We start from the raw sequence: 20,661 nt of genomic DNA on the forward strand, positions 1-20,661 counted from the left end.
GGGGAGCTGAAGGCCAGTGATCATTGGGGTCTTATCTCACATATAAACAGGATAGATCTTGAGAGAATGTTGGGGGTATTACTTTTCTTTTTTAACCGTGATAGCCCTTTTTGAGGGCTTAAACTAGAGTTTCTATGGGCTTTCCATCCCAGAATACTTTCAGTATTCAACAATCATTTCTCAAAGAGGCTTGGGAAAGGGGGCTCAAAGATTGGTTGTAAGCTGGGGATCTCAAATTGCCCATCTATAATTTACTTAGTCCTTTATAAGAACTATGAACATAGGAACCAGGATCGATTGTGATTTTACTTTCTGAGATGAGGATGATGTTCCTTTAACTTATTATTAAAACTATTAATAAGCTTAAATGAGATTTTTAAATTTCTATGTGAAAAGTAGAGTTGAAAACTGCAATGTATATCTGAGGAAGCTCTACAGGAATAGCAGACAGTTTACTGAAATCACTAATGGGTTTTATTGTTTTATACTTCCTGAAGTCTTTCAAGGTCTTCTTTTAACCAGAAATAATTCCAAACTATCTGTAAACCTAAAGCTTCAAAACAGAATTAAATTATTCAGGAACATCTTGGAATTATTTATCCTAGAATTTGGACTACTTGGCACAGATTTTGATTTCTTTTTTTAATGTAAAAAAACCCACAGAAAAATTAAAAAGGGTATCAGAAAATGATTGCATGAATCAGTCAATTTCATTATGCTACATAAAACTGGATATGGGAACTGGTAAATGGGATCTATGATCTTCCATACAACCAAAGTACATCTTTCCAGATGAAAGATTCCATAAAACAGAGAGCAATTCCTTAAATCGGAACCACATCACGGCAACACCGAGGTCCTCTTCTATACAGAAGTTATCCCTAAATAGTCAATTGAAGTAGATCTGTCAGTATTTCACTCAATGCTTCGTGCTGTTCATATCTCCCAACTTAGAAAAGGTGAAAAAAATTCTTCAGAAACTGATGAGTACCTTGGGAAAATCCAGTTAAGAAGTTCAAGAGCAGGTCTTCAGTTTATGTTCATGTTTCTAGACAGGTGTAGTTGTTACAAGTTTGCAAGTAATGGAGGAGCTCAAGTTGTACCAATAAAAAAATAAAATAAAAACAAACCAATCCCCCCTACCTCTTCACTTTGCCTTTTGGACATAGTAAGCAAAATTGTGGCACTAAAATACATTAGTCAGTGCACCTGTAATTAGTCACACATGTGAACATGATTAATATGAGGGAAACAAACGTGTCGCTTTCAGTTCCCAGTTAATTTCGCCAATAGCAAAAAAGGCATTTGCTATGCAGTCCTCAAGGATCAAAATGCATATTTCTAAAGAAAGTTGGCAATCATTTTAAATCTTTTGGTAAAAAGACGCAGTTAAAATACTGCTTAAGCTTCTGAGGTCCCTTCTCCATTTTCATGAGGTTGCAGTTGTTCTCTTTCTTGTTCTTCCTGAGGTGGCCGCACACGTTTGAAGAAACCCACCTATAATGTAGAGAAGACATTATATAGCAGGAACTGGGATAATGTCAGGTGCAAGCAATCAGAATAACTCCATGAATAGACCAAAGCAGTTTCTTTATTGTTGATAAAGAACCTTTGTTGTTGATACATAGAAAACCTATTTATAATAATCTCACCAGATTGACTGCATTCTCTTGAGAAGCTATAGATAAAAGGTTTAATAGTCTTGCCTTAGTCATTTCCTCCCATGAAGAAACACTATGCTGGGACACCTTTTTACTCCTTCCTCTCCTTTAGTTGATGATTCCACCACAGATATAGCAATTATTAGCAAACCTTTCTTTCCACATAAACCTAAATATGTTGATTAATGGTATTGTATCAGGTAAGTTGGAAAGATTTGATATACTGTACTAGTATAATCCTCTCACACAGAACATGCATATTTGTATTAATTTATGCATGCCAATTTCTATCATTTCCACAGAGAAATTTCAAGCAATAGTCTCAGCCAAGAGAGCAACAGTTTTTCAATTTAATTTTCAGCTTCTTCTTCCCAGGAAAAACTGTGGCAAATGACCATGGACAATATTTGAACAGGTCAATCTTGCCTGCAAGTTGAAATGTTCCAACTTTGAAGCCACTGATCTACTCTTGTTGCTGGCACTATATCCTGCCTGCCCCCCCCCCCAATTTCTGTCCCTTTTCAAGCCATGGAAAGGAAGAGAACCCCACTGTTATTTATTTATTTTAAAAGTCTTATACGACTATCCATCTTGCATATAGTAATCCTGAGTGGCTCACAAAAACACAACAGAAGAACCATACAATCAGCATCAAAATAACTCCAGGTGCCCCCAAACATGAATCCCTCAAACCTCAAACCTGAATATTTATCTTTCCTGGGCTCCAGTCACACCTTAGCTCATAACCTGGGGGAAAAGCCAGATCTTTCAGGCCTTTTGGAAAGCTAGAGAGGTAGGGTTCTACCGGAACTCCACAGGACAGGGGCAGGGATGGAGAAAGCATGCTTCGTAGGCTCATAGTGTAATTGAATAGACCTGAAGTACCTCAACTGTCCTTGATATTTCCGGAAGGGCCAAAAAAATCAGAGAGAGGCTGCCTCTCAATAACCAGGCTTTATGCTATGAAGGTCTTTATAGGTAATAGACAGCATCTTGAACTGCAACCATTAACTTTTTGGGGGAGGGCTTTCCAAAAAGTGAACTTTCTCAATCACAAGGAGAACCCATCTATTTATTTCAATCTAACAAAGCCAATACTCCCCCAGTTCATAGTTACGAAATTTTCAGGTCTCCACGTTGGATTAAAATCAGAGATTATTTCAAAAAATTTGTTTATTTTTAAGAAAAATGGACAGGATTTCATTAAATACTCACTTACCTTGTGCATTATAAAAACTAGAAGGGCCAAAAGTAATAATCCTGCTAAAACAGCTAGTATGATTACCCATACTTGTACTGTTATTGGTGCTGGCTGAATACCCCACAAGATGTTCGTGGTAACCTAAAAAAGGAAAGAAATGTCAACATATTTTACTGAAAAACGGGTCAGATAACCTGCGTCAGGGATATAAATAGGAATTTCATAACATGGTACAAGATTTTCACTACCATCTGATAGGCTGAACTACATATTCCACAATGAAGGTCACAGAAGAAAATTTAATTGGCTTATGATTGAAGACCTATGGATGTTCTCAGAATCTGTAGAATCAAGCTTTCTAAAATATTTTATAGAAATAAAAAGTGCATGTTTCTAGCCCTTAAGTCAACAGGGATATGTTTGAAAGACTAAGGAATTATAATTCAAAAGGTAGGGAGACACAACTTGAACAAAGGGATGGAGACAGAGCAGTGGTGAAATGAAAAATTTGTTACTACCGGTTCTGTGGGCGTGGCTTGGTGGAGGGGGGTAATGTGACTGGATGGGCGTGGCCAACTTTTTTTTTTTTTACATTTTTAAAGCATTTTTTTTACAACCTATTCGCCCGAATAGGTTGTAAAAAAATGCTTTTAAAAGATAAAAAAAAGCTCTGATGATCACAACTGTGGCCTGCGATCATCAGAGCCTTTTTTTCACCTTTTAAAAGCAGGAAGTAATGACACCCAGGCAGGTGGACAGAGCCTCGCGCCGCCGTTGCTACCAGTTCTCCGAACCACCTGCCACAATCGCTACTGGATCGTCCGAACCAGGAGCATTTCACCCCTGAGACAGTCTTGGGGCTACATATCTCCTACTTTGCCTTCTACTTGAGATTCTCCATCTAGCTGAAAGTCAAATGCACATGGATATCTTAGGAAGTTTGCATGATATTATATAAGTCAAAACGGAAGGCCTTTAAAGCACAATGTTTTCTGGCTTAATTTTTTTTTTTTTTTTATTATTCAAATATAAACACAGATATAAAGACAATACAATACAATACAATACAATACAAAGACAAACAAAAAACCCACCACCTACAAACCCACCTAACATTTTACATTTACGTTTTTGTCATCAACAGAATATGTCATTGAGCTTATATAGTTTAATAAAGAGTAATTATTAAATGTCTAATTCCAATGTTATAACTTTTCACTACAAATTTACATTTCTTATGGGTTCATCTCCTTGTGCAAGTCTTTACCCTAATTTCTGTCCTCTACATTTTTACTGATTTTCCTTTCCAGCCATTGATACCATTGGTGCCATACAAGATAGTATTTGCTTTCTTCCTTTTCCTGGAGTTCCAGCGTCAATCTGTCCATTTCAGCACACTCTGTTATCTTTGCAACGATTTTGTCTTTGGATGGGAGTTGGTCTGATTTCCAGTTTTGCGCGAACAGTAGTCTTGCTACTGTCAAGATATGTATGATAAGATATTTCGTTTCCTTAAGATGTTGTGCCGTTATCATGCCAAATAGAAAGAATTCTGGACTGTTTTCTATTTGAATGTTTGTTATTTCTTCGATAATATTTTTTATATCTTGCCAATAGTGTTGGGCTTTCCTACATTTCCACCAAGTGTGATAATATGTCCCCTTTTTTGATTTACATTTCCAACACAATGCCGAAGTGTTTGGGTGTATTTTGGCAAGTCGGGCTGGTGGTAAGTGCCATCTATAAAACATTTTAATGAGGTTCTCCTTGTAAGATGTGGCTCTTGTCATTTTTATGTTCTGCTTCCATAATTTCTCCCAGTCTGCCAATTGAATATTATGTCCTATGTCCCTGGCCCACATTGTCATATTATGTTTAACTGTTTCTTCTATTAATTTGTCTCTCAAAAGGTAGTTATATGTTTTAGTAATCATTTTCTGGTCTGCTCCTAATAAAATTCTGTCCAGTTCGTTCAGATCTTTTGCAATTCCATATTTGATTGTATCCGCCTTGTATCTTGAGTATATTTGAGTGTAGTGCCACCAATCAATATTTATATCGCCATTTTGGAGTTGATGTCTTGGAGTAAGTTCTCCTTCATGATTCAGTAAATCTTGGTATCTCATAATCTTTCCGATTTCAAGGGTATTTGGAAATATCAATGCCTCCATTGGGGACCACCATTTTGGTATTTTAGTATAATAATGTTTTCTTGATTCCCTGCCAAATCTTGAAGAGTGAGGCCCGAATTATGTGTCTTTGGAAGTACATGTGTTGTTTGTCTGGTCCATCCCATAGGAACGCATGCCATCCTCGTATGAGATCAAAGCCTTCTAGATATAATGTTCTTTTGTCGTCTAATCTCATCCATTCTTTGATCCAGGTCAATCCGGCTGCTTTATAATATAACTCCCAGTCTGGTACTGCGAGATGTCAGCACTCAAACTTATGCTCTCTTCCAGTGCTGTCATGAAGACCAGAAGCGCTGAATTATTGCTGAGATGAACTTTTACCTAGTTTTCTGCATGCAAGAGATAGGGTTTTCTGGGGGATGAGGGTGGGGGTCACATTCCTGTGAGAAGTACGTGCCAGGACGGAGAGATGGATTGGCTAATGGCCAATGAGAAATCGGGTTGGAGAGCGGAAGAGGAGGGGGTTGGAAGGAGGGGCCAGTTGAGCTGCAATTAGCCTCAGAAATGTCGGCTATCTCTGTTCTTAATAAAGAATGATTCATTAGAGACTGCGCTTGAAAATGAAACTTATTCTAAGACAGAACCGAAACCTGACAGACAGCTCAACTCTCCTCCAAATCCAGGCTGGCTGAGTTTAAATCATCCCGTTCCCTCCCACACAACTGGTCGGACGGACTATGGCTGAAGCCAAGCTATCGGAGGAAAGCCTGCTTCAAGAAACGGGAGGAGCAGAAGCGGTCGTGATTCCAGCCAACTTGGAAAATACAAAGGTTCAACTTTCTCCACCTTCCCCCCCCGCAGAACTTCAAGCAAACAAACGTGAAGCAGATAAGTACCCGGGGACTGTGCCAAAAGCCTTAAAGGTGGAATCCCCTTTTGCAAAGTTAAAAGATAAAGAAAAACCCCTAAGTGAATTGGGAAGGGCGAGCTGGGGATGGGAATGGCAGCGAAGCCCAGACAAGGCAGCACCTCCCCACCCCAGGATGAGAGACGAGGCAGAGGATTATCAACACCAGGGCTGGCCCTCCAGAGCTCAGCACAGAGAGGAGAGGGCAGAGAGGGAGGAGCCACCCCAGTTCAGAGGGAAGTTCGATGGTGACCCAGACAACCTCGCCCAATTCCTCGATTCAGCTGAGATATACATAGAGCGGTTTGGACACCTCTACCCTTTCCCCAGAGCCCTAGTGAATGCTATCAGGGAAGGGCTGGAGGGAGAAGCAAAGAGGTGGTCAGCATCACTCTACAAATACAGGGCCCCCCAGCTACAAAATGCGGATGGGTTCTTGCAACTATTGAGAGCCCGTTATGAGGAGGAGGAGGAGGACCCCTATGTGGAAGACGAACTCAGAAACCTAATGCAGAGGGGGAAGCCTATCAGAGAGCATATCCGTGAATTCAGGAGAGTCATTGGGACACTGCCTCCCCTACCAGAGCGATTGCTGGTGTATTTTTTTAGAACAAGCCTAGATAAAAGAATTTCCCAAGTGACTGCCTATCGTGACATCCCAAACCGACTCGCTGAATGGTTCCGGGTAGCGATAAAAGTCGACAGAGGGCTGCGGGCGACTGACACGTCAAAACCACCAGAGGGAAAGGAGAGAGGCCGACCAGACCAGGGGCCACTCAACAGACGAGAAACCCCAACATCACAGCCCTCCTACAGACCAACTGCCCCACGGAGCCCACTGAAATGCTACAGATGTGGGGGAAGCGGACACATAGCAGCAAGATGTGGAACGCCTAGACCGGGACCAGCTCCACCGCCCAAAGCACGACCGGAACGAGGGCCCAACCGCGTCACCCACGTACCGCAGGAAACTCCCCAAATCCCTGAGTTTTTCGCTCATCTGACCGAAACCAGAGGAATCCCAGATGAGGGAGATCAGTTCCCCGAACCCTATGACACGGAAGACGAAGGCGAGGATGACCCGATGGTGAGTGGACCCGTCCATCCTTTTCTTTTCCCCATACGCCTAACAGCCCCCAAAACAGGGGCCCAAGAGACTTTCCAAGCCCTAATAGACTCGGGTAGCACACGGTGCCTAATCAACCTACCCACAGTTCTAAAATTGGGAATCCGAGCTAAACAGCTCAAACAACCAATTCGCTTCGAGCAAGTTGATGGGTCCCTAGTGGGAGGAACATATGCCACATATTTGACTGAACCCGTGAGACTAGAACTCGCAGATCACTGGGAGACGATCCGCTTCATAATAGCCCCCAAGATGACAGAACCAGTCATATTGGGACTCTCATGGCTCGACAAATGGGGCCCAATCATTTGGTGGCAAGAGGGAACCCGCAGGCTGAGAATAGCAAAGGGGCCCCAACCCCTGCCACCCCGACCAGAAGAATTCCCTCCCACGCTGAAACCCCAAAGCAGCCCTCCACTACAGAAGAAAACACCACCAACACAAGGGTCCCTCCCAGAAGTTGCAGCAAAACAATTGGCAGCCGCACCCACCACCGCTTGTAACGCAAACCAGATCCCAAGGGAGTACCAAGACCTTGCAGGGGTATTCAGCGAGGCCGAGTGTGACATCCTGCCCCCCCACCGCGAGACCGATTGTGCCATCGAGATTATCCCAGGAGCGAAACTACCCAAACCTAAAATGTATGCTATGACGCCCCGAGAAATGCAGGAAATGCGGGACTACATAGACAAAAACTTACAAAGGGGATTTATTGAGCCAGTGAAACCAAGGGTAGCGGCGCCGGTCATGTTTAAAGAGAAAAAGGACGGCTCCATGAGACTGGTGGTCGACTTTCGAAGTATCAATGCTGTTTGCGTACACAACTTGTACCCCCTCCCCCTCATGAAAGACATGTTAGCCCACCTAGCTAAAGGAAAGGTTTTCACCAAACTAGACCTTCGAGAAGCTTATTACCGAGTACGCATAAGGGCAGGAGATGAATGGAAAACAGCATTCAACTGCCCCCTGGGCAGTTTCCAGTTTAAAGTAATGCCTTTTGGATTGCAAGGAGCCCCGGCAGTGTTCATGCAGTTAATAAACGAAGTCTTACATGAACACCTTTACAAAGGGGTCCTCGTCTACCTGGACGATATTCTTATCTACACGGAGACCATAGACGAACATATACCCCTCGTCCGCCAAGTACTGGAAAAACTGCTACGGGCAAACCTATATGTCAAACTGCCAAAATGCGATTTCCACCAATCACGGCTAGACTACCTGGGCTACCGAGTATCAAATGAGGGGATAGAGATGGACCCAGCCAAGGTCCAATCAGTTCTACAATGGCAGCCCCCTCGCACCCGCAGACAATTGCAAAGTTTTCTAGGTTTTGCGAATTTCTACAGACAATTCATCCCCTCGTTTGCGAAGATTGCCAAACCTTTGACAGACCTCCTAAAGACAGGAAGCCCAGCGATGAAACCTCGCCCGGGACAACCCCTACAGTGGGACCTGACCTGCCAACAGGCATTTGAGACGCTAAAAGGACTGTTCGCGAAAGAACCTGTCTTAAAACACCCGGATCCAGAACAGACTTTTGTCATCCAAGCAGACGCAAGTGATGTGGCAGTAGGAGCTGTGTTACTCCAAAAGAACAACCAAGGGGATCTACAACCCTGCGCCTACACCTCCCGCAAACTCACCGATACGGAAAGGCGATGGGCGGCGTGGGAGAAGGAAGCGTTTGCAGTAAGGTGGGCCTTGTTGACCTGGCGGCACCTTCTAGAGGGAGGCCAGAAACCATTTGAAGTCTGGACTGATCATAAAAACCTAGAGGCCCTAAAAACCCCACGAAAACTGTCACCCAGGCAAGTACGGTGGGCACAATACTTCAATCGTTTCAATTTCGAGCTTAAGCACATCCCAGGTGGGAGAAATTTCCTGGCTGATGCCCTCTCCCGGATGCCCCAATACAACAGTGAGCGGGAGCAGGTAGTGAATGCCATCATCCCCTCCACCCAAGCTGCGGCCCAAGTGATCACCAGACGGCAACGACGTGACCAGCAAGGCCAACTTGCAAGTGACTTAACTGCAAAATTAAAAAATGAAACGCTGACAGACCCCTGGTATCGAGACAATCAACATCTCTTGACAAAAAGAGATGAACTAGCATGGAGGGGGACAAAGCTCTATGTGCCACAGAGTTTACGCATCCTGATTCTCAAGAGGAGCCACGATGTTAAACCAGCAGGACACTTCGGGTTCCTAAAGACTCTGCACCTAGTACGGAGGCAGTTCTGGTGGCCACATATGAGAAAGGACGTAGACAGTTATGTAAAAAGCTGCACCATTTGTGCCACGATGAAGACAAGGCCAGGGTGCCCGCCTGGATTGTTGCAACCAGTAGCTGAGCCAACAAGACCATGGGAGGAGATTGCAATGGACTTTATAGTAGACCTACCAAGGAGTAGTGGAAATACAGTGATCTGGACTGTAATAGACTTATTCTCCAAACAGGCACACTTCATTCCTTGTAGTGGACTGCCTTCAGCCCGTCAGTTGTCCAAACTGTTCCTGAAACACATTTACCGCCTACATGGAGTCCCCAGGAGAATCATTTCCGACAGAGGGGTCCAGTTCACAGCAAAGTTCTGGAGGGAGTTTCTACGATCCATAGGTTCATCCCAAGGGCTCAGCTCAGCATTTCACCCGAGTACCAATGGGGGGGCAGAAAGACTGAACGCTATGATAGAACAGTATTTAAGATGCTACGTCGACTACCAGCAGTCCAATTGGGCAGACCTCCTATCTTTTGCGGAGGTTGCATATAATAATGCTGTCCACAGCAGCACGGGGCTAACCCCGTTCAAAATAGTGAGTGGCATGGATTTTGTTCCCATGCCAGAATACCCGAGGGAGCCCCCTTCCTCAGTCAGTTTGACCGACTGGATGGCAATGTTGAGACAAACTTGGGAAAATGTTAAGAGGGCGCTGGCAAAGGCGGCTCAATCTTATAAGGACCAAGCAGACAAGCACCGAACTCCCCAAAGACCATTTCAGCTGGGAGAGAAAGTTTACCTCTCCACCAAGTACTTGAGACTTAGACTCCCGAGCAGGAAATTGGGCCCAAAATTTATAGGACCATTTCCTATAATAAAAATAATCAACCCCGTTACGGTGCAATTGCAGTTGCCACGGCTTTTGGGGAAAATTCACCCCGTTTTTCACAGTAGCCTTCTAAAACCTGTAGTGGGGTCTACTTTAAGGCCAACACCACGTGAACCCCCTGGGCCCCTGGTTGTTGGGGGCCAAACGCATTATGAAGTGCAGCGGATTCTCGATTCAAGATGGCACAGGGGGCGCCTTCAGTACTTAATTAAATGGAAGGGTTACCCATTGTCAGAGGCTTCCTGGGTGAAGAGCGCAAACATCCAAGCTGATCGCCTTATAGCAAAATTCCATGCAGACCACCCGGGAAAGCCGGGAGGAGGGGGTGCACAGCCAGGGAGGGGCTGATGGGACTAATCTTCTTGTGTTTTCCCTATGGGATAGGTGATGTCGCAGAAGTGAAGGGAGAGGGGCCGGATGTCAGCACTCAAACTTATGCTCTCTTCCAGTGCTGTCATGAAGACCAGAAGCGCTGAATTATTGCTGAGATGAACTTTTACCTAGTTTTCTGCATGCAAGAGATAGGGTTTTCTGGGGGATGAGGGTGGGGGTCACATTCCTGTGAGAAGTACGTGCCAGGACGGAGAGATGGATTGGCTAATGGCCAATGAGAAATCGGGTTGGAGAGCGGAAGAGGAGGGGGTTGGAAGGAGGGGCCAGTTGAGCTGCAATTAGCCTCAGAAATGTCGGCTATCTCTGTTCTTAATAAAGAATGATTCATTAGAGACTGCGCTTGAAAATGAAACTTATTCTAAGACAGAACCGAAACCTGACACGAGGCCTCCTCTGTCTCTTGTGTCTTGTAGCGCTTTAATCTTAATTCTAGCCTTCTTTCCCTGCCATATATAGCTCGTTGTAATTTTGTTGAGATTTTTGAAGAAGTCCCTTCCCGGATGTAATGGTATTACCTGGTATAGATATAGTACCCTCGGTAATATATTCATTTTAATTGAACTGATTCTGCCCATCAATGACAATTGTAGCCTGTTCCAGATTTCCAGGTCTTTTTTAATTTCTTTTAGTAATTTCGTGTAATTGTCTTCTTTGATCGTGGTTACTTTCGCCCTCAGCCAAATACCTAAATATTTTATCTTCTTTACTAATTGGATTCCTAATTCTTCTTCTAATTCTGATCTCTGAGTCTGGGTCATATTTTTCGTCATTAATTTTGTTTTTTGTTTGTTTATTTTGAGGCCCGCGACTTCCCCGTATTGTTCTATCATTGACATCAGTCTGGGTCCAGATCGTCTTCGGTTTTCCAAGTTGAAAATTACGTCGTCTGCAAAGGCGAGCAATTTGTACTCCTCTCCCCGGATCTTGAGTCCTTTGATTTCTTCCTCATTCCTTATTTCGTTTAATAATACCTCCAATGCTATTATAAATATTAGCGGTGACATGGGACATCCTTGTCGTACTCCTTTCTGAATATCAAAAATCTGTGTCATGTCACCATTTATTGAGATTTTTGCTGTTTGTTGGGAATAAATTTTTTTAATCAGATTATGAAATTTCTCTCCACAGTTCATTAGTTCAAGTTGTTTTGTGAAAAAAGACCAATTCAAATTGTCGAAGGCCTTCTGGGCATCAAGGGAGATTATGGCCATTTCTCTGTCTATCTTCTGATCATAGTATTCCAGAATATTTATAATCATTCTCAAATTATTCTTTATTTGTCTTTTAGGTATGAAACCGTTTTGGTCTGGATGTATATAGTTATGTATTATTGCTTTGAGTCTCTGAGCTAGTATTGACATGAATAGCTTATAGTCCACGTTGAGTAATGAAATTGGTCTGTAATTTTTAATTTGCGTCGGATCTGAGTCTTCTTTGTGTATTAATGTAATAATAGTTTCTGTCCAAGATTTTGGAATTTCTGCTATCAGTAGTGCTTCGTTAAAAACTTGTAACAGTATTTGGTCTATCGATTGTTGACAAAGTTTATAGAATTCAGTAGGAATTCCATCCAGTCCTGGAGTCTTATTGTTCTTTTGTTTTTTGCGGGCTTCCATTAGTTCCAGCATTGTTATGGGCCGGTTTAACATCTCTCTGTGATCTTCTGTGAAGTGCATAAGATTGGTTTTTTGGAGGTATTTTTTTATTTGGTCTTCCGGGACCTCTTCCTGGCGATAAAGTTTTTGAAAAAAAAATTTAGCTATGTTTTTCTTTTCCAGATGTGTGTGGTAAAGAGTTCCTGATTCGTCTTGGAGTTGGTGTATAATTCTTTTTTCTGTTTGTTTTTTTAGCTAATATGCTAACCAGTGTCCAGTTTTGTTAGCATGTTCAAAATTATTTTGTTTTACCATTCTTATTTTCTGTGCCAATTCGGTTTTTGTGGTTAGATTCAGTTTATGTTTGGCCAAATTTAGGTTTTGTAGCACACTCGTGTTGTTGGGCTGTTGTTGTAATTTAATTTCCTCTGTCTTAATTTCTTCCAATAATTCATTTCTAATTCTTTGTTTCTCTTTTTTCTTTCTTGCCACATATGCAATAGTTAGGCCTCTAATATAGGCTTTCGTGGTATCCCATAGGTTTTGTAACGATGTTGTGTCTTTTGTATTTATTTGTAGAAATATCTTGATTTCCTTTTCTATCATTTGCTGATATTATTTTTCCTTTATTATACTTGTGTCCATTTTCCATCTCTTCTGTTTTCGGAAACCTTTCCAGACTATTTTGATAGGATTGTGATTGGCCCATATACTAGACATAATTTCTACTTCGTGTGTTTCTTTACTTAGTTGAGGTGTCATCCAAGCCATATCCAGCCTGGACCACGATTGATGTGGGCCCGAGAAATATGTATATTGTTTTGTTTTGGTATTTAGTTCTCGCCAGGTGTCGTGTAGGCTCATTTCTTGTACTAAATCTTTGAATGTTTGTGGCAATGTCTTCCTTTTAATTTTATTCTTCCTAGTGCTGTGGTAATCTTCTCGTAAGTTTACTATCGCGTTAAAGTCGCCGACAATGCATACATTTTCGTAGTCCAACTCCTTTAGTTTGTCATGTAATTTTTTGTAAAAATCTAATTGGTTTCCATTTGGAGCGTAAATAGCTACTAACAATATTGTTTTTATTTCCAATTTTAGTTCTACCATTAAGACTCGGCCTTCTTTATCAGTGTAAATCAGTTTAGATCTTATATGATCTCTAATATATGTTACCACTCTCCTTTTTTTGCAATCTCCTAAAGATGTGTATATTACTCCTAATTTTTTATTTTCAAGTAGTTTTTTCTGTTGTTTTCTTATGTGTACTTCTTGTAATATAATTATGTCTGCCTCTAATTTTTGCAACCTTGTAAACATTTGATATCTTTTGCTTGGTGAGTTTAAACCATTTATATTTATGGAAATGAGCTTTATTTCTTCTTCCATTTCTGCTAGTGTTTATTTGTCTGTTATTTTGAGCTTTGTTGTGTTTCTTGTAATTCTTTGTGAGATCCCCGCTGTTTCCTCTCTCTCCAACCTTCCCTTCTTTTGTTCTTTGTCTTCCCTGTTTGTCATTTGTGTCTCTTGGTCACTTGGGTTATGTTCTTCTCTACTATCTCTGCTTTCCTGTTCTCCTTCATTTCCTAGATATTGGTCCATAAAGTCTTGAGCTTTTTCTATTGTATCTATTCTGATTTTTCTTCCTTCCCATGAAATAAGTAGGCCTTCCGGTATGAGCCATCTAAATTTTATCTTGAGTTTATTCAGTTGTCTACTTAAGAAATTGTAGTCTCTTCTCCTGTCTCTGGGTCTTCTCGGTACTTGTTTCAATGTTAGAACTTCCCTCCCTTTGTACATGACTGTCTCCTCTCTCATTCTTCTATATATTTCTTCTCTCATTGTTTTTTTTGTAAAGCTAATATGGACTTCTTTGGGGAGTTTGTTTCTCCTTGCATAATTTGTAAAGGCTCTGTAAATTTCATCAATTCCATTTCTAATTTCGTCCTTATCTTTGTGCGTTGCCTTTGCCAGTATTTCGATCATAATCTCGCCCAGGTCTTCATCTCTCTGTTCTTCTATATTTTGGAATCTAAGGAAGAAGGATGCCTTCTCCATTTCAAGAAACGTGAGTGCATCTTCAGTGTCTCGGCTCCTCATCGTTTGTTGGTTCTCCATCCTCTCCAGCCTCGAGGCTGTAGCTTCCGTTTTTCCCTCCACTTTATGTATTCTCATTTTCTATGATATTTTGCTGGATTTTCACTATCTTCTCATCTATGTTTCTAATGTCATCTTTAATTTCCCCTACATCCAGTCGCAATTGTTCATGGTTTTTTCTAGTTTCATCGTGATTTAGCGTCATCTTATCTTCCATCCTTTTCATTCCCTCTTATATCATTGCGAGGGCAGCCTGTATATTCTGCATGCCTATGATAGTATTGGTCTTTTCTTCTCCCGTCTTTTGCTGTACTGGGGAGGCCACTAGTAGTGTTTGAGTTTGGGGTATCTTTTTGGTTGTTTTAATAGTAGTTGATATACTTGAAGTAGCCATGTCTATTGTACGTGTTAGTCTTGTCCACAGTTTCATATAATTATGTATTGCCTATTTTATGTTAATGGCTTAAATGAAACGTTATTGTTGGAATTAATATTAGTGGAAATACTTCTAATCAGCAATCAGCAATATAATAATAATATATATAGAAAGAACAGAAAAGCAGGGGGAGGGAAGGTAGAAATGGGGGAAACAGCGGGGAAAGGGCACGTTTCTAGCAATTCATAAATTACCTTATTCTTAAATTAATTGCAAGTTAAAAGATCTATTTCACTAGCAGTATTTATAGTAATTCTAAAATCAATTCTATGTCAATTTATATTGCTAATTATCTTAATTGTTATAACTGTATTAAATTGTTTAAATTAATTAGCTTTCAATCAATATTTATCACACATATAGTACTCTATAGTTGTTTGAATGATCAACTTGTTATTGTTATAATCAACTTATTCTTACATAGTCACAAACAGAAAAAAGAAGAAAGAAAAAATACTAAATTATTAAATATTCTTTTCAATTCTATTGCGTTCTAGTATATTATAATAAGATTAAGCCAGACCATTATTAGCTATATCTTCCGTTTGTTCACCAGTTATTTCAGTGGTTCAATAGTTAAATAGTTCGATATTTAACGGTTAGATCGTTATATATCCCAGTTTTTTAGAAGAGTGCCAGTGGAAATGGTGAAAATATTGGTAGCTTCTAAAAGTCCGCTCAAAATACGTTATATCAAAGTTTGTTTCGTCTCTGTCAATACAATGTCCACACTCTCCTTCAGTCTATTTCACACTCGGTTTTCCAATTCAGTCCAATCTGCCCGGCCGAAACCAATAGAGTCCAATGCAATCAGTTTTTAGAAATCTGTCCAGAATTCTCCTTCCGATCTCCGGCACACCGCTCTCCTCACACTCCCTTTATTTCCTTCAATCCTCCTTCCAATCTCCGGCACACCGCTCTCCTTAGTCTATTTCTCACTCGGTTTTCCAATTTAATCCAATCTGCCCGGCCGAAGCCAATAGAGTCGAATGCAATCAGTTTATAGAAATCCGTCCAGAATCCTCCTTCCGATCTCCGACACACCGCTCTCCTCACTCTCTCTTTATTTCCTTTAATCTCGCAAGATCTGTTCTTATTCTTATTCTCAATTTAGTCCTCTCGATCCAGTCCACCCCAATAAAATCCGGTTATATCGGAGTTAAATCCTCCGCAATTCTCGTCGCTCTCTCTTTTCTCTCGGCTGTTCAAAGTTTTTGCGCTGTCATATCTGTTCAAAATGGCTCCAATCCGCCCAATCCTTTCTGCCGCCGCTTGTCTAATGTCTTTTCCCGGTATCTCTGCCACCAGTGTCTGCTTCTTCATCAAATGCTTTTTGGGTTTTTTTTAGGTTAAAGTCCTCTGTTGATGACTTCTTTTCTTTTTTCAATCTTCGCTTCCCACTCACACAGTTGTCAGCGCCTCCGGCCAGTCTCGAAAGGCTGGTTTTTCCTCACTCTGGATTAAGAGTTTGTCTTGTACCTTCGAGGGAGTTGCGGTCTCCTCCGAGGTCCTAAGACGTTCCCCTTTAAACTATCAATCCCTCTGAGATCGATAGCGCCTATTTCGGCTCCAGATGTGGGATTGTTAGAGACTCAGGAACGGAGCGCCGTCCCTTTCGTCCCTAACGCGCTGAGGTCGCCGCCAGAAGTTTTCTGGCTTAATTTTATTGGCTTTTATGGAACTAAATTAAATGCAGCCTGTGTTTGCCAAGTGAAGACCTAAACTGCACTATCAAATAAGACTGCCTAGTCACAACTAGTTTTTTTTAATATAAATAGGAAATTTAAGCAAGTGTTATTGCACATTTAAACAGCTGCTCCCCTCCATCCCCAATAAGTCAGTCCAAATTGGACAACAGTCTTTAGATCATGCCCAAAGCTCTTTAAAAGGCTCAAATTTAATAAACACTTAAGCAGTATGTAATCAGATGGTATAAATCTGACTAGCAACTGTGTCATATTTCCTAGCAAAAACAGCAGAAGCTGAACAGATTACTGTTTCATTTCATATTAATTACACTGACAATGTTAAAACTACTTCTGATTATCAAACAGCTTACTATTGTAGAATTCTGGACATCTTCAGGAAAAGAAAGATTCTTGTAGGGGAACTCGATGACATTGAAAGAAGCTGATGACTTGAGAGAATAGGAGTGGTTTTGGTTTTCTTTCTGTCATGAGAATAATCACAGAGAAATGTTTTATTAGAATCAGCTATTATCTGTACTCAGGAGCAGAGTGAAACTGCAGGAGTAATACCAGATACTTACAGTCATGAAAGTCTGAGCCCAAAGGCGAGATTTCAAATAGAGAATTGCAGTTTTTCCCCTCTCTAGGCGACCAACTTGGCAAAATATTTTTAAACAATCTGCGTTTCCACAACCCTGGCATTTAAAAAGAAGGAGGATGAAAAGAACAGTTGGTTTTATTTCGTTACTCAGCTACTTGTTAGATTTAATTTACATATTATTATTTTCTAGCCCAAGAGTTGGTGATACCATCACACAAAGTTCCATGCAGAAAAGGGGCAGAATTTTAATTGCATGGGTATGGTTGCTATCATGACTTTTTTGACCAATGGATGCTCTGGTAATACCCATAAAATTATATTGTACAGCTGGTGCGCCATTTCCTTCTTAACAAATTTACTGAGGGGAAAAAGATGGGAGATATAATTGAAAGAAAATATCAGAATTTTAAATAGGCTTTTCTGGCTTCTGCACATCTGTATTATCTGATTTATAAGTCAGGATTGTAATACCAAAAATTATGTTTTACATTTTTAGTTGAGATCCATATGATGTGATCTTATGCATCTATTACTTCAAGCAAAATTAAGTAAAAGGGAACAAAAGTGTCTCTTTTCGCTGCTCTTCTTTCGTCACACCTTTATAATGAAGCACTTTTAAAAAATATGGTGCCATCATCCTTGAAATAAGCAACTGTAAAGTCCTTAATACATTCTTTTAAGAATTCTAGTGCTCCCAGGAATGTCTAGAAAAATGATTTTTAGATAAAAAATTATTCAGCTGGCAAATCAGTTGCAGCAGCTTGCATATCACACATCAAAGCAGCGTGAGGAGGCAGCATTAAATCATCCATACTAAGGATAATTGAGACTCAACTTTTTTGACACTGCAGTGGCTGGGGTATTGCAATAAGAACTTCTCCATATGCAGGCTATACTTCGACTTGCCCTGCTGGACAATATACCATTTTGGTATATTGGTATACCTTATACTATATATAAGGAGAAATGATGAGCTGGACACAACAAAAAAAAGGAGTTCCTTCAAGCCACTCTTTTTCCACCAGAAGTCACACATTAAGAAAGCTTACAAACAACTGTTCCTAACTGCAGCTCCCGAACTTCTCTAATTCAATCTTGATTCAAGGATTAACAATTTAGAGAGCGGTTTTCCATTGGATTAATGATACTATAACAGGGGTGAAATCCAGCAGGTTCTAACTGGTTCTGGAGAACCGGTAGTGGAAATTTTGAGTAGTTCGGAGAACCGGCAAACACCACCTCTGGCTGGCCCCGGAGTGGGGTGGGAATGGAGATTTTGCAATACCCTTCCCCCAGGAGGGGAGGGAATGGAGATTTTTTTTTTTTTAATTTGATTTATATGCCGCCCTTCTCCGAAGACTCAGGGCGGCTTACAATGTGCTCAGCAATAGCCTTCATCCTTTTGTATATTTATACAAAGTCAGCTTATTGCCCCCACAAACTGGGTCCTCATTTCACCTACCTTAGAAAGGATGGAAGGCTGAGTCAACCTTGAGCCTTGGCGAGATTCGAACCCTGCAGTAATTGCAGGCAGCTGGTCTTAATAAGCTTAATAACAGGGTGCCTTAAACCCCTGTACTACCAAGGCTCTATCCTTCCCCTGGAGAGGGGTGGGAAGGGAGATTTTGCAATATCGTTCCCCTGCCACACCCACCAAGTCATGCCCATAGAACAGGTAGGGAAAAAATTTGGATTTCACCCCTGTACTATAATATCAAATATTTCCGCTTTGGTTTTTCTACTGTTTAGAGCTGCTGCATACTGCCTGCATATATTCCATGTATTAGTCTCAAGTATACCTTGGTGTATTTGGCTGTTATTTGGCCCAGATTCTAATTTATATTTCTACCATCTAAAATTTACCAGATTCTTAAGTCATTGGATTTAATTTAATTATTCAGAGACACTCTGTTCTACTCTGTTCATACCTGAGACATCTCTAAACTAAAGGGAAATGTCTGTTGAAGATGTGAACTGTTTTGAACATATCACATTTTATTAATCTTTCATCGGTATTGACATTTTGAATTATTCATTGAAAAACATCCAGACAATTTCATTTCCACTTAGAGTCTTAAAAGATTGAAATAGTTTAAACATTCTATAGAGATAGAGATGGAGTCAGAGACAGAGTCGGAGAGACAGGCAGGCAGACAGGTAAGCAAGGAGGCAGATAAGATTCCCTATGGCTCTCGATAAAGAAAAGAAGTTGTTCAATCAGTAAAATCTAGGGCTCAGAGAAAAAGAGAGAAAACTAAAGAAGAAGCAACTGTGCTATCAACTTGCTCAGCAAGTAGCCCTTATTTTTTGTCTTACTTTTATCCATAGCCCATACTCTGACTAACTAGGGCAATAAATTGATTCACAGAATACTCCTAAACATCTGGTCCTTCTTCTAAAATATTGACAAGGGACTGTTTGCAAAGCAGTTAGCACGAAGACTTTACCAAAGTTTGTACATCTTCCTCTGGAACACTTAGATCTCTCCGGTGGATTTGATGATTGCGGATATCTTCTCCACTAAGTGTTTCATTCCTTTCATCTTGCTGAGAAGTTGATACCTGTATAATCAAGACAGGTTTGATTATTGACACATTTCCTGAACTAACTGCCAATGCTGTTAATCCACATTTATTTGTGGACATAACAATGTGTGATCCACTGGAACATGTTGTGTGCCTTGTTCTCCTACCCATGTAGAACATCAAAGGCTTAATGTCAATGAGGAAGCCAGAAGAAACACTGGGATGAATGAAATCAATGCATATGGTGGCGCAGTAGTTAGAGGGCAGTACTGCAGGCTACTTCTGCTGACTGCCATCTGCCTGAGATTTGGCAGATTGAATCTCACCAGACTCAAGGTTGACTCAGCCTTCCATCCTTCCAAGGTGGGTAAAATGAAGACCCAGATTGTTGGTGGGAATAGGCTGGCTCTGTATATCATTTAGAGCTGTAAAGCAGTATATAAATCTAAGTGCTATTGCTATACACTCCAAAATGATAAACAACATAGAGAATGTTGGAGAACACCTATAAAGTCACATAATATTTCATGCATTAACCTTACAATATGGAAACCAACTGGTTGCAGATTTCCTTATGGAAACGAGTTGCTAGAGTCTTTTTAGCCATGGGTTGAAGCTGCTTCTTCCAGCCATTTTCATAGGTCATACCAATGTGATCACTCTATTGAATCAGCTTAGTACAGATGACTCTGCTATCTCCTTAAAATTATTATTTTTTCTCTGTTGATGCCAAACATGCTTTATTGGTACAATTATTGACAATAATCCTTATAGTTTAACACATAGACAGATGGACAGCTTGGTATTCAGACAATCTAAACAGGGTTTCCTTTTACCTTAATTTTTAGTGGGTTAATCTCCATATCAGATGTACAGTTCATGGGTCCTTCAATTTCATATTTGATAATATATAAAAGGGTATTATTGTTGTATTTATATGGCCACTGAAGATTGAGCATCAGCTTGCTGAAAGTACTTGGACCGTTGTTTCTGAGCTAACAAAGAAGTAGAAAATGAATCAGTTTAATAGGAACCACGTTCAATGAACCAGTCGGCTTCCAAAGCAGGCTTCCACAGATTGTGACCAGTTAGTAAAAAGCAACCTGTCTCTGCATATAACTCCATGAAATATTTCATTTTACTACTTGAAGCCGGTCAACAACAAGCAAATCTCAAGACTTTTCTATGCTG

At 40.7% G+C, this 20,661-nt stretch overlaps 1 protein-coding gene across 1 annotated transcript in view; it reads right to left on the bottom strand.

Moving 5' to 3' along the window:
- Window positions 1–627: 627 nt before the first annotated feature.
- The window catches only part of ITGAV (integrin subunit alpha V), an 89,110-nt gene continuing 69,076 nt past the window's right edge, over window positions 628–20,661 (bottom strand). Inside the window, exons 25-30 of the mRNA XM_070941900.1 lie at window positions 20,307–20,465; window positions 19,393–19,506; window positions 16,926–17,039; window positions 16,716–16,826; window positions 2,881–3,003; window positions 628–1,497 (exon numbers count right to left, since the gene is read on the bottom strand). Of these exons, the coding sequence (XP_070798001.1) occupies window positions 1,402–1,497; window positions 2,881–3,003; window positions 16,716–16,826; window positions 16,926–17,039; window positions 19,393–19,506; window positions 20,307–20,465 (717 nt within the window). The 3' untranslated portion in view covers window positions 628–1,401. The remainder of the gene's footprint in view (window positions 1,498–2,880; window positions 3,004–16,715; window positions 16,827–16,925; window positions 17,040–19,392; window positions 19,507–20,306; window positions 20,466–20,661) is intronic.

Source organism: Pituophis catenifer, unplaced genomic scaffold (assembly GCF_029215685.1).
Source record: "Pituophis catenifer annectens isolate HBS135680 unplaced genomic scaffold, rPitCat1.0.hap2 SCAF_1, whole genome shotgun sequence".
NCBI classification, from domain to species: domain Eukaryota; kingdom Metazoa; phylum Chordata; class Lepidosauria; order Squamata; family Colubridae; genus Pituophis; species Pituophis catenifer.